General features: G+C 44.5%; 1 protein-coding gene across 24 annotated transcripts in view; it reads left to right on the top strand.

Annotated features, from left to right (window-relative positions):
* The first annotated feature begins 9,294 nt into the window (after positions 1-9,294).
* The window catches only part of RBFOX2 (RNA binding fox-1 homolog 2), a 258,497-nt gene continuing 241,271 nt past the window's right edge, over positions 9,295-26,520 (top strand). For 12 of the 24 annotated variants that reach the window (XM_080661622.1, XM_080661618.1, XM_080661637.1 and 9 more), the window contains exon 1: positions 9,553-9,866. In XM_080661622.1, coding sequence (XP_080517748.1) covers positions 9,642-9,866 — 225 coding nt within the window. In that variant the 5' untranslated portion in view covers positions 9,553-9,641. Of the gene's footprint in view, positions 9,867-26,520 lie in introns of all 24 variants that reach the window. The other 12 variants (XM_080661634.1, XM_080661628.1, XM_080661624.1 and 9 more) reach the window with 2 other exon arrangements.

Genomic DNA, 26,520 nt, shown 5'->3' with positions numbered 1-26,520 from the left:
AATGATGAGTAACCATCACAGTTGCTGTAATACAGAATTATTTCCAAATCAACTGGTCATTTAAGCACTCTGCTGCTCATTTAAATATAGCATAATTAAAAATTAAAATACATTTGAAATCTTTAAAAAGTTATTGAAAGTAGTCATTATAATGCCTGTATGCAAGGCTGTAAAGTGGGTGTAGATGAAAGGGGATTACGTATAGCTAATATTTGAAAGTAGAATTAAGAAAAAAAAAACAAATGTGCTGGGTTTAATCAGAGTTGATAGATTGATGGGTTTTCATTCAGTCAGTCATTACTTATTAAGCATCTCAACATGCCAGGCTGGCTGAAGAAAGGGGTTCGACATACCATTCTTGCTCTTCTCCCCCATCACTCTCCTTCAACATCAAGCTTTGAATATTGTCCAAAGATAATACTTAGTATTCTCTTAGAATTGGTATCATTTTATACACCTTCAATTTTATAAATTTTAATCAAAATGGTCAAGCTTCTGATTCCCAATCTCTGATCTTTTGTGCATTGATTATGAGGTAGAACAACATTTAAGTATTTTATCAGAGCAAGTAATATAAACTGCAGTAACACACACTCCCAAACCTCAATGGCTTAACACTATTAAGTTTCACTTCCTGATCACAACATAGTCTGTTGTGGGGACAAGAGGGGGGCTGGGGGTAGCTTTTTATGCAGCTTCTATAGCTCTCCTCCAATGGATGACTCAGGCATCCAGGTTCCTTTCCTCTTGTGATGTTACTGTCTTTAGCTCATGGTCTCTCAGCTGCTGTGGCTGGGGCACGAGAGGGCTAGAATATTGGCAGGGATGTTTTAGGGGCCGGGCCCATAGTGATCTTACCCACATCCCATTGGCCAGAAAGTTGACACACGTCCCCATTCTAACTGCCTGCCAAGGAGGCTGAGAAATATCTCCTGGTGTTCTCAGTAGGAAGAAATGATGCAGAGATTTTCTTTTTTTAAATTTATTTTTAAATAAATCTTTATTGTTCAGATTATTACAGGTGTTCCTTTTTTTTCTTTTTTTTTTTCCTTTTTTTCCCCCCATAGCTCCCCTCCACCTGATTCCCCACCCCACCCCACCCCATGCCCTGAGATTTTCTTTAAAAATATATATTTTTTTATTGTTTTCAGAGATCAAGGGAGAGGGAGAGAAAGATAGAAACATCAATAATGAGAGAGAATCATTGATCGGCTGCCTCCTGGAATCCCCCCTACTAGGGATTGAATCCACAACCTGGGCATGTGCCCTTGACCAGAATGGAACCCGGAACCCTTCAGTCCACAGGCTGACACTCTATCCTCTGAGCCAAACCAGCTAGGGCTCCTTTTTCTTTATTGTTGAAAGGATTACAGATGTCCCCTTTGTTTTTTTGTTGTTTTTTTCCCATTGACCCCCTCCACCCCGCACCCACCTCTCCCAGGTCTTCACCACTCCATTGTCTATGTCCATATGTTGCCACAGAAATATTAATTTATGTTCCCCCCCCCGCCCCGCCCCGCCCAGGTATCTTCCACTATCCCACCCTCCCTCCCTTTCAGAATTAGAGCTGTTACTGTGGAAATGCAAAGAAAGAAAGTGGGCTTGAGATTTCAGTTACCAAATAGACTTTGAAACATATGGCTTGAGGGGAAGTCTCTGTCTTTCAAAAAAAGCCTGGTCTCTTTTTGTTGTTGTTGTTAATCCTCACCCGAGGATATTTTTCCATTGATTATATATTAGAGAGAGTGGAAGGGAGACGAGAGACACAGAGAGGGAAACATCGATGCGAGAGAGACACCTCAACTGGTCGCCTCCCAAGCACGTGCCCGGACAGGAGCTGGGGACTGAGCTCTCAACTGAGGTGACACTCTAACCCAGGGGTGGGCAAACTTTTTGACTCGAGGGCCACAATGGGTTCTTAAACTGGACCGGAGGGCCGGAACAAAAGCATGGATGGAGTGTTTGTGTGAACTAATATAAATTCAAAGTAAAGGAACGGAGGGAGAGCAAGAGAACCCTCCGCTCTTTCGGCTCCGCGGGCCGGATAGAACAGCCGAACGGGCCGGATCCGGCCCGCGGGCCGTGGTTTGCCCACGGCTGCGTCTAACCCCTGAGCTAAAGCCTGGTCTTGTTTTTTTTTTGAAAGCTTGGTCTTCTTAACTACCGAAGTCTCAACCCTCAGGCTGCATGACTCTGGCCATTATATCCATGTCCTACAAAATCTAGAGATTTTTGTCAGAGTTAGTATCACCCCCCTCCTCCCCCCCCCCCCACACTCTGATGAGGGCTGGAGAGAGAGAGAGAGAGAGAGAGAGAGAGAGAGAGAGAGAGAGAGAGAGAGAGAGGAGAGAACAGAGCTGGAGCCTTGTGGAGGCTCTGGAGGATCCCTGCCTCCTTCTCCATGGAGTATGGCAGGAGGGGGCGGGGGGAGAGGGGGCAGAGCTGGAGGGTGTGGCATCTGGAAGGAGAAGCCATCTGTGCCCACCTCCCCTTGGAGGTCTTGGGGGGCACAAGGGTTTGAGGAGTAGGGATGCCTCCTTAGTGTGTCTACACAGCAGGGTCCAGAGACAGCCTCTCAGAGATTCCCAAGCCCCCGGAGCAGTGGGAGCAGCCAGGGTTTCCCACACCCTTTATCTCTATCTCCTTTGCTCCTCCCCATAAAAGCTAAATTACTAATTTCCTGAGTTGTGAAGCCCGCAGACAGAGCCTTTTCTGGAGTGGCCCTGCCAGCTGTGCTCTGGGAGAATCAATGACTAAGGAGCCGAGGACAGCTTGTGGAGGCCAGCTGGGATCCATCGGACAGCCGGACGGGGACCCAGAGGAAGACACCTGAGCAGGTGCGGGCAGGGGTAAAGAAGACCAAAGCCTTGATGCCACGAAGGTCCAGGAGCTTGTGCCCAGATGGAATGCAGGATCACAGCAGTGAAGTTGTTCCAGAGAACAGGAAGTTACACTTGTCTGTTCCCTCTTTTTCAGGGAATTTGTATCCACCCTAAGGAAAACACCCTAAAATGTCCACAAAGCTGGTAAGGCATGGGAGGGGCAGTGGACTTGGAGTAGGGGGCCAGAGTTCCTTTGTCAGTAGTCATTCCGTGTGACCTTGAGCCTGTCCTTTCACCTCTCAGGAGCTCAGTTTTCTCATCTGTAAAATGAGATGTAACACTGCCTACCTCGCGGACGTGCTGTGGGGGATACGTGCAAAAAATAAAAATAAAAAATAAAAAAAAGCACCTAGTTCAGGGCCTGGTTCATATTAGGGGCTCGGCGAACATCTGAACCTGCCCTTTCCCTCCGAGGTCACTTCCAATTTCAAAACACCGTTGTCATTCTTTGCAAAAAAAGATGGACACGTGAGCTTATGTATACCAGGGCCTGGAAACTAAAATAAAATGCCTTCCCCCTCTCTGTAAGGAAGCAATAAAAACCTAGGAGGAGGCACCTAACAGACAATGAAAATCCGACTTGAGAGCAGGGTGGGGTAGGGGACAGGGTGAGGGCGGCGCCGGCACTAAATGAAAAACAACAACTCAATACCCTGCTATCATCCTTCATCAAACTACAGAAATAGAAACCAGACAAATACATTATGTGAAGGGCAAAAGGTTGGCTCGGTTCTGGCCCATAGGAAAATCCCAGGTTCAATAATGCCGTGAGCAGAGGGAGGCAGGGAAGCGAGGTCAAAGTCAATAGCGGGGCTTGTGTGGAAAGGCTGGGTCTGTGGTACTCACGAGGCTCGGACACCACACGTTCCTCTCTTGCTGAACCCAGTTTCCCATTAGGCTTTGTATCGGCCCCTGCATCAGCCAGCCACACGCCACTTCCTCTGGCCCATGAATTATCAAGGGTATTGTGCCTTCCTTTTGTTTTGTTTTGTTTTTTTGGAAAAAGAAAGCTTTGGAGTAGAAAATACTGTCTTCTATTTATATCTACCCTTCTCTCTCTCATTAGAGAGATGATGAATTTGGGGGAAGCACTGTGGCCTCGAGCACTTTGTCTGATTTAGAGGAGTGCGTGGCTAAGACGGCATGCTAAGCTCATCTGTTCTGGAGCTTTCTCTGTTTTTCCGGGGGGCGGGGGGTGGGGGGAGAGGGGAAGGGAGTGTTGAGGTCTCAGGTGTGTTTTCGAGTATTTTTAGGGTTGTTGGAATAGCCACATATTTGGTGTCCAGCTCTGTGGTTGGTGCTAGGGACACAAAAATCAAGGAAGGAATTAAGAAAGCGTTCACGCTTCCAAAGAGTTTATAGATCGACACCACCAGGTGGTCTGATGGCTGTCAGGTTCCCTGAGTATTGGATTAACAATAAATGGTGTTGGAATAGATCTTTCATAAGAGGTACGGTTTCCTCTGGGCCCACACATCCCTGTGGCTAGGTGCTCGGACACCCACTTACCTATCTCTGTCTCAGGTCGGGGACCACAGCTGGTCCTGACTCCACTCCCAGTGCTCTTACCCCAAGGCCAGTGCTGCATCCCATCGGAGTTTTCTCCTGGTGGACATCGCTGAGCTCCTCCTAAGCCCTTACAGGCACACGTTGCTCACAAACCATATCCTGGGAAACTCCTCCTCATTTCTTTTTTAAAAAAATATATTCCAGAGAGGAAGGGAGAGGGAGAGACAGATAGAAACATCAATGACGAGAGAGGCCCTAATCGGTTTGGCTCAGTGGATAGAGCGTCGGCCTGCGGACTCAAGGGTCCCAGGTTCGATTCCGGTCAAGGGCATGTACCTTGGTTGCGGGCACATCCCCAGTAGGGGGTGTGCAGGAGGCAGCTTATCGATGTTTCTCTCTCATCCATGTTTCTAACTCTCTATCCCTCTCCCTTCCTCTCTGTAAAAAAAATCAATAAAATATATTTTAAAAAAATGATGAGAGAGAATCATTGATCGGCTGCCTCCTGCACACCCCCCACTGGGGATCGAGCCTGCAACCTGGGCATGTGCCCTTGACTGGAATCGAACCCAGAACCCTTCAGTCCGCAGGCCGAGGCTCTATCCATTGAGCCAAACCAGCCAGGGCATTCTCCTCATTTTTAAAGAAGCAGGTCAAACATAACATTCTCAGTGAGGCTTGTCCTGTCTTCCCCAGGCAGGGGGAGTGACAGCTTCCTATTTGCTCCTGAGGCTTTTGGCATGGACACTAATCACATCCATAAGGACAATAGTAGTAAAAAGGACCAAGTTACCATGGTTGAGTGTGTCTATGAGCCAGGTGTCACGCTAAGTGCTGTACATGCAATATTTAATGCTCAAAAGAACCCCAGGGGCAGATACTATTATTGTCCTCGGTTTACAGATTGTATCAGCTGAGAGTTGAGTTTGGCTGCATGTGGAAACCTGTCCATGGTGGGTTAAAAAAATGGAACTTATTTTGCTCAAATAACAATAAATTCGAGGTAGAGAGGCTAAGGCTGGTATGGTGGCTCCACAATACCATTATTAGCAGGTAGCTTTTGTTACTATGGAGACATGATGTCTGCTGTTTTTCCAATCTGTGTTCCCAGGCAGGAGGAAGGATAAAGGGCGAAGGGCAAAGGATGAAGGGCAAAGAGCCTTTTCTTTTGGTCTTATTATTGGGAAGTGATGCTATCCCCCACCTACATCTTGCTAGCCAGAACTATGTTATGTGGCCACCCTCAGCTGTCAGGGAGCCTGAGAATTTTCCCCCCTATTTTAAAGCTAGGAAGGTTTCTACCCTGAACAAAATTGGGGTTCTGCTAGTAAGGAATAAAATGGATATTGGGTTGGGAACTACCAGTGCTTGTCAAACAAATGAACAAACTGGGCCTTAGAGATGCTAAGGATCTTGTCCAAAGTTAAATATATGGCCAACTCAGACTCAAACCCATGTCTGTCTGACACCAGAGTTCATGTTCTTGATCACTGTGACAGATGACCTCCTTATCATGATGCATTGTAATTGTCTTTTTATTTGTTTTGCCTTTCTTCCCTAGACTGAGAACTCCTTGGTACCAGGAATTAATTTCATTCTTCTTGGTATTCCAGACCCTTGCTCATAGTTTGTTGAATGGATAAATGAAGAAAGGTTAGGACATCAGTAGTTTCTGCAGCTAAAATTCTTTCTAGGAAAATATTATTTGTCTTCTTCCTCTGTAATATTTTATAACCATCTGTTCTCACAGAGGTAGCTACAGATGTGCATGAAAGAGATAGTCCTGGTCTTTGTGTCGCCATGGGCACAATTTGGCCTCTTCAATTATTTATAGGCCTCTCTCTCTCTCTTTCTCTCTCTCTCCCCTTCCTACCCTCCCTCTCCCCTCCCTCCCCTAGCCTCTCCCTTTCCCTTTTCCCTCCCTTCCCCTCCCCTCCCCTCTCCTCTCCTCTCCTCTCCTCTCTCTCCCTCTCTCTCCCTTTCCTCCTCCCTTCCCTCTCCCTAAATGCTTAATGTTTGTTTACAGGGAAGGATCCAATTTCTCTTTGTTCTGCCTGGTCATTCAAACCTTATTGCTCTATTTCTTAGGGAAATACTTGAATAACAATAACTTGAGCCATAAGCAAACCTGATCCCAAATCTCATTTCTTGCTGGGTCATGAAGCAGCCCAGGAAGGACCTAGCATCATTTAGTTTCCAGTAGTATGACAAGGCAGGTAGAGAGGGGAGAAGATACCAGTCTAGTAAGTAAAAATTTCAGAAAATCAACCACTGATTTCCCTATGTTAAAACACACACACACACACACACACACACACACACACACACACACACCCATTGTTGTTCTATAGGCCACACAGGAAACATCTGATTTTCTTCAAAGCCATAATGCTTGTGTTCGGTTGCACAGGATTAAGCCCCATCTGCTATGGGGTACTGCTAACTGGAGACCCCTGATTTAGGTTAAGACTGTCTAATTCAGCTTGAGAACAAGCTTGCAGGCACTTGGACTTCCAACTTGATGACCCAAATAGCGGTATTGGATGGTAAATAATTACTTATTCAGCAGTTGCTATATGTTAGGTGCTATGCTAAGTACTTTATTTTGTCTCATTTAACTTTTAGAACAACATTGTTACTATTGTTATCTTACAAGCAAGGAATGTAAGGCTAAATGAAAATATAGGACTTGCCCAACATAGTGGTTGCATCAAAGGGTGACTTGGGGAACTTTGTCTGCCCATCTTAATTTTTACCTTATGTAATTAAAAAAATCCAACAGTAGTGATAATGCTATTTTTTGATCTTGACAATGAACATTTTTCTCCTTCTTATTTAAAATGTGGATACAATGATAATGGCAATAGTAATAATAGCTAACATTTATTGAGTGTGTAACCATAGGTCAATATGTTCAAAGTTCTTAAACTCATTGTGATAACTCATTGAATCCTCAAAATAATCCCATCAGGAAGGTACTATAATTACAGTATCCTAATTTTCAGATGAAGAAACTGAGGCATTGAGAGGCTAAGTAGCTTTCACAAGGATCATGACTTATAAAAGGCAGAGCTAAAACTTGGCTATTTTTATTGATCTACTAGAGGCCCGGTGCTTCGTGCATGGGTAGGGTCTCTAGGCCTGGCTGGAGATCAGGGCCGATTGGGGCCTTCCGGCTGCCAACTGGGGCCTTCCTTCCCCAGGTGCCCGCTGCCGGCCACGGCCTTCCTTCGTTCTGCACCGCCCCCTGGTGGTCAGTGCACGTCATAGCGAGCGATCGAACTCCTGGTCTCCCAGTCAAACTCCTGAGGGGACACTTTGCATATTAGCCATTTACCAGTATGTATAGTAAATATGACACAGCCCAGGTAAAAAATATGTGCTTTCTATGAAAACTAGCCTTCAAGACAAGTCCTTCAGTCAGTTCTCCCTTCCAATCAGTCAGCAGGCCATAAACTCCTTCCATATAGAAATTTTTAAGTGATCTTGGTCCAACATCACCTGGGCAGTAGGTGCTAAAGCCTGGATTCACGCCTGGGTTGGTCTGACTCCAAAGCAAGAATCCTTCTCTTTGTACTGTTCCAGCCCTATCCAGGTTAAATCCAAGTTGAAAGGACAATCATAGATCCATCTCAAAAGGATGTTATAAATAATCAAATCCAGGGTTTCTTAACCTCAGCAGTATTGATATTTTTGGCTGGACAATTGTTGTAAGGACTGTCCCGTTCATCACAGGATCGTGAACAACATCCCTAGCCTCTACCCATTAGATGCCAGCAGCAAACCCCCTGTTGTAACAACAAAAAATGTCTCCAGATGTCGACAAGTATCCTGGGGGAGAGAAAAAGGGGCAAAATCGCTCCTGGTTGCAAAGCACTGACCTAAACCATCTCATTTTACAAATGATGTATCAAGGGCCCAAAGAGATGAAGTAACTTGTTTGAAGTAGAATCCAGGTCGTTCATGTAACCTCATTTTATCCCTATAACATACAGGCCACAACATGGAACCCAGAGAAAATAGATGCCCTCTTGGTCCTTACAGTCTCTTAGGAGAGAGAAGGGATTGCACAATTATCTCTAATTGTACAAACTTGATCAGAAATAAAGTATTACACAGGCAGCAAGGTGTAGAGAAAGAAAATGAGATCTGGATCTGCCATTTTTTAGCAAGCTTCAAAACGGGTCTGTGAACGCATTGTGCAAACAAACCTCAGGTGTTACTAAGATGATCAGCAATGTGATAATAATAACTATTATGATGATTAGAGTAAAAGCTTTCAGCACTGGGGAGAACCTTGAAGCGGCGACTTCATTCCTGGACCTTCCAATTGTAGATGGATCCCCATTCATCACCCGAGAGGGTGCAGGCAAAGTGCCCCCCTCCACAGAGTGCCCTTCCCTCTCCTGGAACCAACACGGCCCTTGGGCCTCTCCAGCTCCGCCTGCCGCAGGCTGTGGCCCCGCCCTTAAAGGAAAAAGACTCCGCCCCCTCCGTGCCAGCTGGAATTCTAGCCGCGCAGTTCCTCCCGGACCATCCCTCGCCGATGCCGGAGATTCCCGAATATTTCCGACCACTTCCCGGCCTCCCTCGGGCGCCGGGGGAGGAGGAGGCGAAGATTGCCGAGGGGCACTGGCCCCGCCCCCTCCGCAGCTCGGTCACCACCCCCGCCCCGCCCTCCTCGCCCCACCCCCGCCGCAGCCTCCCGCGCGGGCTGGAGTCCCAGATCCCCGTCCCTCCCTCCTTCTTTCTCTCTCCCCGCCTTCCCGGTGCTGCCACAGTGGCGGGTCGGAGAATCCCGGCCAGTCAGCTCGTTCCTGCTTCGAGCCACTCCTCCCCCAATTAAATACCCCTCCCCGCACCTCGGGAGCCCGGACCGCCCCCTTCCTCCCTGGGCCGGCGTGTTGTGAGGGACAGTGTGAGCGAGCGGGCGCAGGCCGGCGGGCGAGCTCCGTGAGTGCGGGAGGCGGGGCGCAAGGCAGACCAGGCCGAGGGTCGCGTGTGCGCGTGAGGGCGCGAACTAGTGTCCGTCGCGACCCGCCAGCCGCCCTGAGCTGAGGACCCAGCGAGCGCCGAGCGCCGAGAGCCCGTGGCCGAGGGGCGCCGGGCCCGCGCGCGCGCACGCACGCACGCACGCGGGGGCGGGGGCAGGCGCGCGACCGCCTGTCGCGACTGTCGGGGGCCGAGGCCCAGGGGGAGGTGGCCTGTCGCGGGTCGCCCGGCTCCCAGAGGCGAGGGGGGCGCGGGCGGATGGCGGAAGGCGCCCAGCCGCAGCAGTCGCTTCAGCTCGGGCCCGGCGCCGCTGCCCGGGGGATGAAGCGGGAGTCGGAGCTGGAGCTGCCGGTGCCCGGAGGGGGAGGAGACGGAGCCGAGCCCGGCCTGAGCAAGCGGCCGCGCACCGAGGAGGCGGCGGCCGACGACGACGGCGGCGGGATGCAGGTGACCGCGCGGGACAGGCATCCCGTTACGGCAGGGGTGCGGCGCGGGGCCCGGGAGCGGGGGAGGGAGGCGGGGGCCCGGGCACCCGCGGCGTGGAGCGGGGAGGACTCCAGGGATCCTGGCTTGGAGGTGGGAGGGGGCCGGTCAGGGCCTGGTTGAAAGGTAGGGGAGCTCCGGCTTGGACGCGAGGGTACAGGAGGTTCCTGCTGTGGCCACGAGGGTCCTGGCTCCTGAGGGGATGAGGGGACACGACGCGTGGATAGGTGTTTTGGGGAAATCGAACATGGTTGAGATGGATTCCATTTCTCCCAACCCTTCCTTAGTTCCTTGGGGTGGAGTGGAAGCCAGGAGATCCTGATTCTGCTGCCCAGAGAGCCACTGGACTGAGTCGAGGACGAGGGGACGGTGGTGGGAACCCTCCCATGAAGGAGTCCCGTTTTGGCAGTCCTCGACCCACACTGGGATGAGGGAGTGGCATCTGAAGGAGTGGAGTGAAAAGCGAGAGAACTCCTCGAGAGCCCAAAAGGGGATGTGGCTTAGATTGTGGGTTAAATCACAGGGAGTTTGGCTGCGTTGTGGGGACAGCGTGGCGCTCAGTCACATTAACTTTGTGGCGCTTGCTAATGGGTCTGCAGAGAGACCAGGACAAGTCCCTCCTGTACTTTGTCAGTTGCATCTTATACAGATAGCTAGGGCATGAGCTAGCAGCTAGCTCTTTAGTGTTCTGGGATATAAAGGGAAATTTATAGGGCTGTTAGAAGACTGGATTCTCAGTTGTGGACTCCAGGATAAGGTGGTCGAATTGGGTAGGGAATGGGAAATATAGTGATGATGCCAGTCGACTTTGTAATTTGCGGAAGAACATGAAACCTTCATAGGTTTTAGGATTTGGTCTCTGTTCAGAAAATCCTTGCTATGAAATGGGCCAGGGAGCGGGGGGGGGGGGGGGGGGGAGGGGGGAGGGGGAGACGGGGAGGGGAGGGGGGCCCACATACCAGCAATTGTTTTGACATCTGCCTAATTCTCTTAGAATCATAGAATGTTAGAAGGGACCAGAGACATCTTTTCCAGGGGTTCTTAACCTGGATAGACTTGGAAGATTCTTATGCAAAATAGTTTACGGGCACTTTTTGGTGGGAAAGAGTCAGTAGTTATTGTTTGGAGTGGATTCAAGACCTCAGATGTTTTCACTACCTTGTTTTATAGATGGGGAATCAAAAGTCCAGGGAAGACTGGTGACTTGCCTAAGGCCACCCAGTTAGCTGGGTGTAAAACTAGAACTGAAAGCCTCCTCTTCTAATTCCTATTCCTGGGCTCTCTCCATTACCCCACTCTTGGAAATCTCTGCAGTGCTAAGAGACTTCCTGTGCTCTGCTCCTGCTTTTCAAGGCTCTGCCTGACTTCCTGTTAGAGATGGAGCTGTATGTAAGCCTGGCAAGTTTGCTGTGTGCTTCTGGGTCTCCATTGCAGAGGCCACTCTGTTACTTCTGTTGATTTGGGTAAAAAAAACCCCAATCCTCTTGGTGTTTATTTGAGAATTCTTTTGTTTGCCTGCTTTTGTTCTCCATTAGAACTCTGTTAGGCTGAGGGATTGTGAGAAGTAAAAGCTTGAGGCCACGGAAAAAAATGTAGAGGAATATGGGGAGATTTTAGGTGAGGGGGGTTAATAGTGGATGGTCAGGAGGGGAGACTGGATGTTGGTGCTGTTGAGCCTGTTCTGCTGGGTGTGTGCATCTATCTGTGTATGTCTGCATTCATTTATTGTTTCTGTCAATCATAGATAATAGTGAGACTCCTTCCTTCCCTCCTGGGGCCCATTATTTGCTGGTTGCCTTCAAATTGGCTAAGGATAGTAGTATTTGGAAGTGGAGCAGTGTACAGGGACTTCGGGTTATGCAGAGGAAGGAGTGGATTAGGTCCTTTGGGTACGAATGGGCAACTTAGAATTATCCCACAGAGAATCTTTTTTTCATTCTGTGTATTTGTGGGTGTTTTATTTTTCACTGTCTGCATTTTCATTGTTGTAGTTCCAACACACCATGTCACACAGATATTCATATCGTCATTGATTTAGTCTCCTGCCTTTAGCCAGCTGTATGGTTCTGGGAAAATCCATCATTTTGGGGCCTCTGTTTCCTTAGTTGTAAAGTAAAGTGTTTATACAGGATGATTTCTAAGTTATCTTCTAAACAATATGTCAAGCTCCCTGATCTTAAGGTACTGAGGCTTACAATTTAGATGGGGAGACAACATGGCTGAAAAGTTTAAAAAAGTGTATATATAAATGATTTTTTTGTTTTTTGTTTTGTTTAAGTTCAGCGGAACAGGAGTAGAGATACCACAGGATAGATGCATGTCAAAAGACATTTCATAATTTAGAGCCAAAGTATGCAGAGGATTTGTGCCACTGGGTCCAGAAGATGGAGATGATCATAAGTTGAAATTTGAGATATAATTGGGAATAAAGGAGAAATAATGTCCATGAAAAATTAAAATTTAAGCCTAGATGACCTATACTTACCTCTAGGATGTTCTTGTATCATTCTGAGAATAATTGTAGACTATTTAATATTCATTTAACTAATGCTTACTGAGCAACTGCTGTGTGCTAGGCCTCTTTTTAGAGTCTAGGAGCAGGGGTGGGCAAACTTTTTGACTCGAGGGCCACAATGGGTTCTTAAACTGGACCGGAGGGCCGGAACAAAAGCATGGATGGAGTGTTTGTGTGAACTAATATAAATTCAAAGTAAAGGAGCGGAGGGGTGAGCAAGAGAACCCTCCGCTCTTTCGGCTCCGCGGGCCGGATAGAACAGCCGAACGGGCCGGATCCGGCCTGTGGGCCGTAGTTTGCCCACGGCTGGTCTAGGAGATATAGTAGTAAACTAAACTAAAGATCCTACCCTCATGGAATGCATATTCTAATCAAAAGAGACAGATAATAAAGAAGTGAACAACTATTAGATGGTGGTAAGTTGCTAAAAAGAAATAGAAAGCAGGTAATGAAGAGAAAGCAGGTAATAGAGAGTAATGAAGAAGATGGTCAGGGAAGTCCTCTCTGTTAGGTGACCTTTCAATGGAGTGAGGGGATGGGCCATTCAGATGTTTGAGAGAAGAGGGCTCAGGTAGAGGAACTACTGAGGCAGTTGCATCTTCTAAAGCTAGGATACTGACTGTCTCTTTAATGTCCTGGGGTAGAGATTGGTATAGCTGGAGCAGAAAGAGCAGGGGTTTGGCAGCCTTAGGAGAGGATATCAACGGTGTAGAAATGCCATAGGCCATATGTGAGTAACACGTTAAAAATCCTTAGTGCAGCCGACCTTTTTGGTATATGGGTTATTATTTATTTACTAATTATTTTCTTAGGAAACACAAATTTATTGTCTTACAATTCTGGACATCAAAAGTCCAAAATCAGTGTCCCTGATCTAAAGTTAAGATGTCAGCAGGGCTGGTTGCTCTTAGGGGCTGCAGGGGAGAATCCATTCTTTGCCTCTTACAGCTTCTAGAGCAGGAGTGGGCAAACTTTTTGACTCGAGGGCCACAATGGGTTCTTAAATTGGACCGGAGGGCCGGAACAAAAGCATGGATGGAGTGTTTGTGTGAACTAATATAAATTCAAAGGAGCGGAGGGGAGAGCAAGAGAACCGGATAGAATAGCCGGATCTTTAAAGTAGGTTTTTATTGATTTTAAAGAAAGAAAGGGAGAGGAAGAGAGAGAAACATCAATGTGAGAAACACTGATGGACTGTCCCCTGCACACACACTGACCCACAATTGAGCCTGCAACCTGGGCATGTGCCCTGATCGGGAATCAGACCGATGACTTTTTGGTGCACAGATGTTGCTCAACCAGCTGAGCCACACCAGCCAGGGCCCCCTCTTATCTCCTTTATATTGATGCTTAATTAAGCATCATATATATTGTCCCTCAGTTGTGTTGTTATTCTTGTTTCCCTGGTGAGACTGAAAGCTTCTAGAAGATGGGAACGGTATTTTCTTTGTGTTTATTCTTTTTTTTTTTATTTTTAAAATTATTTTTAAAATGTATTTATTCTTAATGCCTAACACTTTGGGGTACATAGCAAGTGCTCAATGCCTGTTGAGTTGAAGTTGAAATTGACCTTTTTTTTTTTTTTTATAAATAATTAAGGGATAGAAACATGAAATTCAGGGGTGAGAGTACTTTCATGAAATTCCCCACTTTTTTAAGTGTCAAAAGATTACCCCCCCCCCCCCCCTTTATTTTACTTTGAAGTATGTTTATTAAAGCAGGGGGCAGTGAAACAAATGAAGGGCTTAGGGTAGAAGAAGCAATAGGGGAGAGCCTAGGCAGGTGGCTCTGGCTCCCTGGAAACGTTATAAGAAAGAAGTAGGCTACAGCAGGGCTGCTGTTAGCTCACTGGGAGTCAGAGAAAAGGGAGACAGAATCTGCCCTGGAGACAGATTCAGGGGATTAGCCCAGGACGAGCTGCCACTGCCCATTGCTCCCCTGGTTGCAAGTCTCATGGGGGAGAGAACAGTAAAAATGTACCCGAGAGGGAAAAAAGGCATGGGTATACTCCAGAGAGAGCCCACAAAGATTAACCCTTTTTTACAGAAGAAAGTTACTTATTGGGTTAATTTCACAAGGCTGCTTATGAAATGGAACTGTACCTCTAAGTTGCAGATTCCAAAGCTGAACCCTGTTGAATTACCGCTACGGAGCTTTTGGAGTAAATCATTACTTCCCAAAGTGGACCATAGAGAACAGGAGAGAGTCGGTGGTACTTACGTTGTAATCCTTGGGCTCACAAGGGGAGAGGGGAAGGGTTGGTCCTTTCAAGGGCAGGATCCAGAAGGTTTATGTGGGTGGAAGAGGAGTCAGCACAACCCTGGAAATAGTATAGAAACAGAGAACCCTGAACCATGGAGCAGGAGGGATGAGAAATTCAACTTGAAAACTGGAATAGGGTTTAAGACAGCCATGGGCAAACTATGGCCCGCGGGCCGGATCCGGCCTGTTCGGCTGTTCTATCCGGCCCGCAGAGCCGAAAGAGCGGAGGGTTCTCTTGCTCTCCCCTCCGCTCCTTTACTTTGAATTTATATTAGTTCACACAAACACTCCATCCATGCTTTTGTTCTGGCCCTCCGGTCCAGTTTAAGAACCCATTGTGGCCCTCGAGTCAAAAAGTTTGCCCACCCCTGGTTTAAGAGATGAAGCTAGTTGTTAAAGAGGGTACTTGGCAAAATTGTACTCTAACCTGGTGGACGGTTCACTGTATAGATTTCAGGGGTTCATTTCACTTTATGCAAGTCTGATATGTATGAAAATTGGGCTTTCTAAAACACTGTTGAATGAATTCTTTTGCTTATCTGTTCCAATGAATAAAAACTTATCAAAAATTCAATTTTGTGCAACTTTCCAGGAACTTAGCTGCTGTATAAGGCAAGGTGCACCTAAAGTATTACTTACAGCTTTCAGCAAAATTCTTTATGGCAGTGAAATGTTGGCATGTGATTGCTATATGGCTGAATAATTGCTTCTGACCATAGACTCATAAATCCAAGTTAGCTAAGTGGGTTCAGCAGTTCATATTTAATTGTTGATTCTAGTAGTAGGAAGACTTTTACCTGGTCTCAGGGAAGGGGCTCCAGGTAGCCTGTAATTGCCATGTGGATGCTGTATTTTCTTGAAATAGTTTATCTTCCCATTTGCTTGTTTCTGGTTTTCTTTCCTCCTAGGTGGATGTATCTTGGGACTCTTATTTGGGTATTTTGGTGCTGAAACTGAATATAGTGCTACCATTTGAATAGAGTATAAAAGTAATGTGTTTTCCTGCCCTGGCCAGTGTCGCTAAGGTGGTTGGAGTGTTGTGCCATACACCAAAATGTTTTGGTTTCGATTCCAGTCAGTGCATATACCCATGTTGCGGGTTCCATCCCTAGTTGGGGTGTGTACAGAAGGCAACCATAGATGTTTCTCACATCCATATTTCTCTCTCTCCCTCTTCCTTTCTCTTTAAAATCAATAAAGAACATATCCTCAGGTAAGGATTAAAAATAAAAACGTAATGTGCTTTCCTTCCAAGTAAAATCATTAACAATCTCATTAAAATTGTTGAATCTCTACCTGTCTTAATCTGCTCAGGCTGCCATAACAAAATACCATAGATCTGGTGGCTTAAACAATAGAAATTTATTTCTCACAGTTCTGGAGGCTGGAAGTCCAAGATTAAGGTGCTGGCAGACTCACTGTCTGGCAAGGGTTGTCCTCCTGGCTCACAGTCAGCTGCCTTCTTTTGGTGTGCTCCCATGGCCTTTCCTTGGTGTGAGTTCCTGGACAGAGAAAGATGTATCTTTTCCTCTTCTTATAAGGGCACTAATCCCAGCATGAGGCTCCTATCATTATAACCTAATCCAGTGGTCGGCAAACTCATTAGTCAACAGAGCCAAATATCAACAGTACAACGATTGAAATTTCTTTTGAGAGCCTAATTTTTTAAACTTAAGTTTCTTCTAATGCCACTTCTTAAAAATAGACTCGCCCAGGCTGTGGTATTTTGTGGAAGAGCCACACTCAAGGGGCCAAAGAGCCGCATGTGGCTCGCGAGCCGCAGTTTGCTGACCACGGATCTAATCTAAACTCAGTTACCTCCCAAAGGCCCTACCTCCAAATACCATCACATTATGGGCTAGGGCTTCAATAGATTCATTCAGCCCATTACACTGCCAAAGTGATAAATAGTATTGCAGATGCAGAAACAGGTATAGTCACATAAAAATTACTACATTTTTAAAAAGCCTCACAGAGAAGACTGCGAATGTAAAACTGGGAATGTCTTTGAGAAGGAGAAATTCAGGTCTGAATTCAGAGTAGAATTGTTTTTCAGGGTGACTCAAGAAATTAACCTGAGTTGAATTTGTTTCCCATCTCTCCCATTTTCTAGCCACCTTGTCATTTCTTTCCCTATCACAATGACATATGAACACAGCAGAAGCTAACTAGAGATTTAACTTTCATTTTGATATAAAGCAGACTGGTGCGGACAGGCCTCAAGATTACAGGACTGTGGGAAAAGAAAGTGACTATACTACTTAGTGTAAGCAAGAATGTCGCTCTAGTGAATTACTAGTTTGACATCTTTCAGGCTGCCAGTTTGATGTCAGGCTTTAATTGTAGAAACAATGAAGACAGTCATTTAATGAGTGGATTTGTTTGAATTTTTGTTCATATGCATTTGTAAAGCATAATAAACATCTTTATTCTGGGGCAGATGTGCACTTCCTTCAAAAACAAGAGGGAAGAGCATCAGAGATGATGGAAAGGAAATGGCAGTAATTGGAGCAAACAGATGGAGTGAGGGATGGCGGCTGCATTTGGTGTTTTAGGTGGCCCCTAGGAGTATTGAGTTTCTTATTCTTCTCCCCTACAGTCCCAATACAAGCAGCCAGCTTACATGACTAAGGTTTCATTATCTAATCCATCACAGATCAGCTTGAATAAACCCATTGGCTAGCGCTGATCTAGTTAGGAGGGTAATGCAAAGCTGCTTGAACCAGGATTGGTGCAAATCGGATCAGAACTGCCAAGTGAATCCCGGACATACTTCTGTAATTTGAGGGGGAATGAGAAAGAGAGAGAGAGAGAGAGAGAGAGAGAGAGAGGAAGGGTGGGGTGGGGTGGGGTGGGGTGGGAAGAAAAAGAGAGAAATCAAGAGCTGCTATGCATTTTTCAAACGTGTTAGGGACTCTGAGTTTGGTATATTCCTTTGGAGTAGAGCCAACTTGCTCTGATTATTTGAATCTGAACATTTTTTTCAGGAATGACCTTTTTTAGTAGCATTTGGAGATTCCAGTTGTGATAACTCAGGTGTGACTTCTCTGAGTGATCCCTTATTCCAAAATAATATGATATGGGTTCCCTCTCAGTTTTTAAAAGGGAGATATTATTATTATTACCATTATTATTGCCAACCTTAACATATAATTACTTTTGTTGTTCATATATACTTGAAGTTTGGTGTAATGAAAGAAACACTATTTCGAATTTCTCATATTTGGGTTTGAATTCTGTAACCATCTGAATGACCTTTGGCAAGATACTTAACATCTGCACTCCTGTTTACACCTCTGTGAACTGGAAGAACTAATACATACTCTAATGAGCTGCTATAATGAATAACCGATATTATTTAAAGTGCCTATCATGGCATCCAGCAGCAAATGTTTATTTCTTGCCTCCTTATAACCTGCTGTACAGCACTCTGAGTTCCTGCTTACTGCCAGATTGGCATGGTGGTTAATGCACTTTCGATTAAGTGCCAGAGTTGGAAACTACTAGAGATGAGCAATGTGTTAAACTGGGAAACCTAATTTGCTTGTCATCAGGGTAGAGGAGGAAAATGGATCTGGTCATGTGGTCTCTCTCTAGTTAGAGGAAGAGGAGACATTAGCTAAGGACTGAAAGGACTACTGAAGTATCACAGTGCCTGCATCAGGCTTGTGGACATTTCATGGAACCTGTGGGATCTTTCCTGGGGGTGTGGCTGACGTTACACACTGGCCGTTTTGGTGGTATATGTTTGTGTTTCAAACTTTATAAGGTTTGTTGGTTAAATATGTTGCACCAAATAGATGGTATCTTTTGTTCTCATTTTGGTTTGTGGAAATTAAGTTGGGATGCCTTTGTCTCTAGCGGTCTCTTTCCAGTGTCTTTAAACCCACTAGAGTCCCAGCCTTGGGCAAACTACGGCCCGCGGGCCGGATCCGGCTGTTCTATCCGGTTCTCTTGCTCTCCCCTCCGCTCCTTTACTTTGAATTTATATTAGTTCACACAAACACTCCATCCATGCTTTTGTTCCGGCTCTCTGGTCTAGTTTAAGAACCCACTGTGGCCCTCGAGTCAAAAAGTTTGCCCACCCCTGGGACTATTAACAGAGTCATCCATCTGAAAGAGCTTAAAATCATTTGATAGCTTGTCTTTGACTTCAGGATAAAGTCCGTTCTCTTGTTTGGCCTACCAGGTCCTGATTTCTGCCTGACTTTCTAGCCTCACCTCTTTCTACACTCCACTTCCAAGTCCATGTTCAGAGGCTTGTAGTTTTCTGAGCACACTGCCACCCCCAGTTAATTCATGCCTCTTGTTTGTTCCTTCAGCTTGCAGTTCCTGCCTCCCATCTCTCATTTGTAAGGCTCAATCTTCAAGAATCATTTGGGATATTGATTCCTATTGGATGCCTTTTGTATCGGCTCCCTTCCCTCCCCCATTCCTGCTGGAATGTCCATACTCTGTTTTAAGATTTTTTAGATTAACATTTGCTCAAATGTCTGCCCTTCCACCCCTACCCAGACTGTGAGGTCAACAGATCCTTTGGAGGTCATAGGATTTAGCACTGTGCCTGGGGCTATGGAGCTTGCTGAACTGAACTTTTGTCTTTCTGCTTCTCAGTTGGGGCCTGCAGATGGCTTTACTTATTTCTCCAGATTTTCCCTGGCGGGGGTGGGGGGGGGGGCGGGGGGTCAGTGGTTCTGGCCCTTGGTCTGCTTTCCAGCTCAAGTAAAGACTGGGTGTTGTGGGATTTGTGAATGGTACCTGATCTTTTCATTGATTTCGGGTTAAAGGTGAGAGAGGGGGTCTTTGAAAACAGAAGCTGGGGTGGAATTTAACTGCTGAATGTGCTGGGTGGGCATGGCAACCTGATGTTTAGTTTCCTGCGCTCAGATATTAATTGCATGCACGTGTGTATGTCTAAAAAGTGCCTTTGTGATGGTGTGGTTAAGGAAAATAGAGGACCCACACAAGTAAGGGGCAATTAGAGCTAAACTGTTCCAGTTCACTGGAGCAGTCTGTTGATCTGCCTTCTACATGCTGCTGAGAGATTCTGGAGTGTTGCAGTTGGCTCTCTTACCACCATTTGGGACTGTGCCCATTTGATCAACTATGGACCTTAACATTTCCCTTTTCAATCGATGACTTTCATGAGCTGTCATAGCTTGTTTTTATGGATGCAGGAAAAATACCAAACTGAGATACCTTTTTCCGATAGTTCATTAGATATGCTTGAAAATGAGGAAGTTTGATACAGTTCTTTTAAATCTCACCTTTGGAGATAGAGTCATAAAATAATTTTACAGGAATCATCTCTCACTGGCTCTTGTTCGCCCCTCCTCCTTCCCTTTCAGCTTCTGATTTGTGCTCCTGTATAATTCTCTCCTGGCCTGGTCTCATGCCAGTTTAATTGGGCCTGTTTAAAGGCAAATGAGCATGCTTTGTAGTGCCTCTGGCTTTTTGGATTCTGAATGAAGCAGGTTCTGAGAAGGGATAAGAGGGAGGGATGGAGGGAGGGAGACAGAGAGAGAGAGAGAGAGAGAGAGAGAGAGAGAGAGAGAGAGAGAAGTGGGGAGGGAGAGACTGACTTGTAATATCACTTCCTTGTGACGTGATCTGCACATACGTGGCACCCAGAAATTTCAGCTGAGGATTCAAGGCACAGGACACATGATAAATACCACTTACGAAGTAGAGGACAATTTTGAATCGCCAAATCATAATGGTTGAGTAACTGCTTAAAAACCTATTTTCTCAAGTGTGGGAACAGAGCCTTTGAAATTTAGACTTCCACATGGGTGTGTTCAAACATAATACTTGGTTTTTTAGGGACCTAAGTCCCCAGATAATACCCTAGTATGTGGGATTTTTTTCCCACGTAGAGGATGATTCCTTGGTTTCTCCTTTGCAGGGGAAAAGAGGTTTTACACTGAGTATCGGATACTTTATTCCAGGCATGTGGTTTTTGAGGAGGCATACTATTTATTTTTCTTTTTGGCCACATTGATTTTGTCGGATTCTATTTGGGAATATCACAAACAAAGCATGATTTATCCGGAGGGATGGATGGCGGTAGCTGTGGGACTCCCAGCTCTGGGATGTGGGGTAGGGGCAGAAGCTATACTAACAGAACTAGAGGGACTGCAGACGTTGTCTGGGGGTGCTGTGGGGGTTGAATGTGAGCTCCAGCTACTGCTTGGGTTGGAACACTTTTGGAACAGGCTCATGGGGAGTTCTTCCAGATGCTTTATTTGAGCAGCTTTATCCTCTGCAAATTGGAGCTGTTTGGAGGAGGGAGTGTTAATTGCTGGCAGCCAGATGATTTCCAAAGCCGACCTATATGGATTTCGTTTAGGAATCTATTTCAGGGGTGTGTGGCTTGTCCTGAGTCAAGAGGACTTTGGTTCCCTTTTCCTGGAAGTTGGTGGGCTTCTATGAGCCTGCTCTATTTATCTTGGACCATTAGGCAAGTAGAAAAGCAGCTGCATAGTTAGTCCTTGTTGCATGGAGCTTAGTTTCATAGGTCATTCTGTCTTGGGGGTTTTTATACAGTCACAGTTACGACCTTACGTGTTTTTTTCCCCCCTCTGCAGTTCAGTGCTCCACAAAAATTCTGAGGAGAGTAGGTAATAATTTTGGGTAGAAAGCAGGAATTGTTTGGCTCCTTCCCCCACTTTCCTACTGAATTCCTCCATCCCACCCACCCCCAATCCTTTGCAAAAAGAATCTGCAAATGAGTTTGCTTATCCTCTCATCAGACTGCTTGTCCCCCCAGTCAGTCTGAATATGTATGTGGCTTTGACAGCTTTCACCTGCTATTTCTTGGTTTCTAGGGGATGGGGTAGTAGGACTGTGTGATTTCAAAGCAAGAACTGGCAAAATTGGAAGATGTTTTGTGTTGGCTCCCAGCACCCACAAAGCTTTACTCATTGGTTTGCACCTCATACAAGCTTCCAGGAACACAGTCACTGTCAGTGGCTGGCACAGTGGGTGTGAGGACTTTGAACTTCAGGAAGTCTACACAATGGCTGCCTCTCACAGTGGGAACTTTGGCAAAGCTTACAGGGAGGTGGTAGTACTTGTTTGGAAAGTGTGTCTGTGGTTTTATGCTGGGCAATCTCTGTGAGAGAGGAAGAGGCAGACTTGTTTAAAGGATGGTGAATAGTACTATACAGATGTCACTTATGTGGCCCATTGCATAAATGTTTGTGTTTGCTATCCTCATGTACAAACTTTATTGTAGGTTTGTATGTTGTAATCATAGACTCATGACTTTTAATAAGCTGATTTGGCTAATTTTGATATCATCCTAGACTTTGAAGTGATGCTGTGTTGAGCTTAGAGGTTAATATTTCTGTTGGCTACCTCGTCCCCATCCCCAGCTGCTGCTAATTATGCATTATAGACACATCCTTTGTCCCCCTACTTTCTGTTCTAGGTCTTTAGCTGCTTGTTGTCATAGTAGATAGATCTTTTTGCAGCAACATTTTAGCTTTGAACTGGCTGTGTTTTACAATGTTGAAGATCAATTGGTTATTGTTGGCATGATACAAGGCCTTTCAAAAAAGTGCTATCAGGGCCCTGACCGGTTTGGCTCAGTGGATAGAGCGTCGGCCTGCGGACTGAAAGGTCCCGGGTTCGATTCTAGTCAAGGGCATGTACCTTGGTTGCGGGCACATCCCCAGTGGGAGGTGTGCAGGAGGCAGCTGGTCGATGTTTCTCTCTCATCGATGTTTCTAACTCTCTCTCCCTTCCTCTCTGTAAAAAATCAATAAAATGTATTTTTAAAAAAAGTGCTATCAGGGACCATTAGAAATTTTTGTCAGCGGTATAAAAACGCTGTGATGAACGATACCTGTGTGTCTGTCAATGTGTATGTGCAGTTTTCCTTTATGCTAACTTTGCATTTCTCTCTCTATGAGTAGTTTGGAATGTTATCCTATAGATTTTGCTTTTTAATTCTGGGAAGCCTGTTTCAAGACCCTTTATATTTTATTTTCTTGAGTTTAGTGTGGGGATCATTCGTTCTTTCTAGATTTTGCTTTTCTATGAATTGTTTTCTGCTGTGTTAGTTTTAGGCAAGTAGTAAATACTTGTTTGTTTTACCAATATCTTAGAGTTTAAGAAACCTGAAATATTTGACTGGTCCAGCATCCTGTTTTAAGGAAGGAAATTGTCTAATTCAGGTATACCAACCTGTTTTCATTGATTACTCTTTGAGAAATAATAGTTATCATTCTGGGGAAAAAAAAAATCAAGCACAGTTTTCTTAACTATTTCATTTTACTTTTCATAAGCAGATGCTGTGACTCAATTCATAAAAAGGTATTTAGTGAAGGATCTCCCTCTCATCCCTGTTCCTTACCTGCCCTGTACCCTGTTAACGGAACGAGCACCATTGTTGTTTCTTAGGTTACTTCTCTTTTCCTTTTACACAAACTAGCATACTTGCTACATTCTCTTGCACTTTGTTTTTTTCATTTTCTATATCAGAGGTTAATTTTACTTTTAATGTAACTAGGTCTATTAATGTTTACATTAATGATTTCTGTTCATTTGTGTCATGCTTAGAAAAACTTTTCCCATTCCAGGATTATAAAAAATAGAATGGGCTTGCAGATAAACCTGAGTTGGAGTCCCAGCCTTACTACTTCATAGCTGTGTGATTTTGGTTAAGTTATTTGGTTAAGTAACTAAGCCTTAAGTTACTTGGTTAAGTAACTAGGATTAGTATAAGAATGAAGAGATAAGGTATATAATGTGCTTATTATTCAGTTCAGGCCCGACACATAGTTGCTGTTCAATATACAGGGTGGGGCAAAAGTAGGCTTACTGAGGTTGGTATGGAAAATAAAATAATCTACACTAATAAAAGACAAATATGCAAATTGATCGTAATGTTGTGACACCCACCAGCCAATCAGGAGTGAGTATGCAAATTAACCCAACAAAGATGGAGGATTAATTTGCATGCCCAGGTGTGGAGAGGCCAGGCAGGGCAGGCCGCCCGCTATGAGGGGAGGGGCAGAGGGAGCTCTGGCGGGGAGCAAGGACTTGCAGGCTCCTGGGCGGCCGGGAATGAAGCCAGGGGAAGGAAGGCCTATTCTTGCACGAATCTTCATGCAATGGGCCTTTAGTTAATTAATAAATAATAATACAAGAATAAACTCTTGCATACTCACAACTGTAAAGCTACTTTTGCCCCACCCTGTATAATAGCCATTTTATTATTGTTACCCAGGCCCATGATTTTGTATCCTAGTACTTTTTTAATTCCTTAAAGGCAGGAACAGTCTCTTAATCTTTGTATCCTTGGCTCCTCCTTCAGTGCCAGGGATATATGATAATAAAAATTGAGTAAATGTTGAAAAATATATCAATGTTTATATAATCTACCTTTTTCAAATTTTAAAATAATTTTTGTTGCTTTTTTCTGTAATCATCTGATTTGAAGCACAGTGACTAAAACTGCACATACAGTTATTAAATTTATATTATATTTTACAGTTTATAAAATATTTTGACTCAGGTCTTTATTCCCTACAACAGCCCTGAAAGACTGGTGTGACTCTTCAGATATTGCAAATAGACCTTTCTAAGCCTCATGACTAGGAAGTGGCAAAGATGATGCTTTGACCCAGATCTTGTAGCTCTTTATCCAGTGCCTTTTCCTCTGGGCCTCAGGCCCCTCAGACCAAAGAGTATGATTTCTAAGGAATGGAGTTGAATATGTACTTTCTTGTCTTCACATGCCATATATTTAATACTGAAAACATTTTACCCATTACCTGAAAGCTGATTTATGTAAAACTTGAAGTCAACATTGAACCCCAGTTTCTTCAATAATTTGGATCAAGCCAGTATTTTGAATTGGGATTTTGCTAAAATTGATTGTGTACTTGAATGTGCTAAGCATTGTATTAGGGACTTTATGTGTTTATCTCACTTTTCTGTAGTTCATATTCAAGGCAATTTAAATGGGGTAATTGTATATATGGTGGTTTGTTGTTGTGTTGTCTTTTTTTTTTTTTTTTTGCCTCAAAGTTATTTCATCTATGATTTGAGCAAATTATAGGTCAACAGTAGATAAATCAATGGCTGGTAATGGTGGGTAGTATGAAATCGTAATAGCTGAAGCCATCTAGAGGTTATCTGGACCAGCTTTGCTTCAGTCAGGAAAAGCAGATGATGTCTTCATTTTATTTTTTAATTTTATTTTTTTTATATATTTTTAAATATATTTTTATTGATTTCAGAGAAGAAGGGAGAGGGATAGAGAGATAGAAACATCAGTGGTGAGAGAGAATCATTGATCGGCTGCCTCTTGCACGCCCCCCACTGGAGATCGAGCCTGCAACCCAGGCATGTGCCCTTGGCCGGAATCGAACCTGGGACCCTTCAGTCTGCAGGCCGACGCTCTATCCACTGAGCCAAACCGGCTAGGGCTGATGTCTTCATTTTAATGGGCAAGTGTATCTCAGGCTCAGAGAGGGTATGTGAGAGTAAACAATATGCTTCAACATTTGGCTTTAGGGCTTAATAGATTCTTTCATTTCTTAGTATTTTTTTTTTTAACTATTCTGTGTGATTTCTCAGAGAGTTTTGTGTATGGAGTTTTTCCCCTTTATTTTAACATTTATTTTTAAAGCATATAATATGTTCACATAGTTGTGATTCATAATATGCAGCAGATTGAAGAGTAAAAAGTTTCTGCCTGCTGCCCACTACCTAGTGTCTCTCCTTGCCGGTGATCAGTGTGGTTAGTTATTTGGGTATCCTTTCAGAGATAGTACCTGAATAACATTTTCTCCACCCCCCCTTTAAAAACTCAAATGGAAGTATTAATATGTGTACGTTCTTTGTTTTGCTTTTCTATGTATTTGGAGATCACTTTTATAGTTTAAATTTTTTTCTCTCTTTGTTAGGTTTCTGGAATTGGGATTATTCTATTTTGGTCTACTGAAATAACTAGATCTAAATGTCTCTAGTAAGGATGACTGTTTAATACAAGATCTCACAAAGTTTGAGTCTACATGGTGGTTTTTTTAGAATCATGGAATCACAGGGTGGGAGACCTAATTTGCATCTCCATTCTTTCACATAAATACCTTTAAAATATAGTAAAGCCCTAACCGGTTTGGCTCAGTGGATAGAGTGTCGGCCTGCGGACTCAAGGGTCCCAGGTTCGATTCCGGTCAAGGGCATGTACCTTGGTTGTGGGCACATACCCAGTGGGGAGTGTGCATGCAGGAGGCAGCTGATTGATGTCTCTCTCTCATCGATGTTTCTAACTCTCTATCCCTCTCCCTTCCTCTCTGTAAAAAATCAATAAAATATATTAAAAAAATAAAATATAGTAAAGATGTTTTTATTGTTGTTATTATTATTAAAGGTAGTTTACCGCCAACTCTTTTTTTATTTTTATTTTTTTGATTTTAAACGTATTTATTTAAATGTGTCATACTTAATATGCAACTTTGAAAGTCCCTGGGTTGACATCAAAATATATTCATCTATCTCTGATTTGCTCTTCTGAAGTTTAGCCATACTTCTTCGCCTCTCAGGAAATTGATGGAAAATTCCCCAGGCCTTAGTATCACTTTATGTAATGCAAATTCTATTCTGAAACTACTTTTTAAAAATTTTATTGTTTAAATTATTACAAATAGTAGTACAACTCTTTTTTTAAAAAATACGTTTTTATTGATTCCAGAGAGGAAGAAAGAGGGAGAGAGAGAAACATCAATGATGAAAGAGAATCATCAGTTGGCTGCCTCCTGCATGCCTCCCTACTGGGGATCAAGCCTGAAACCCAGGCATGTACCCTGACCAGGAATCAAACCATGACCTCCTGGTTCATAGGTCAAGACTCAACCACTGAGC

This window comes from Plecotus auritus, assembly GCF_963455305.1.
Source record: "Plecotus auritus genome assembly, chromosome: 3".
NCBI lineage: Eukaryota > Metazoa > Chordata > Mammalia > Chiroptera > Vespertilionidae > Plecotus > Plecotus auritus.
Note: the sequence above shows the minus strand (reverse complement) of the source record. Positions and strands in the feature narration are given on the sequence as shown.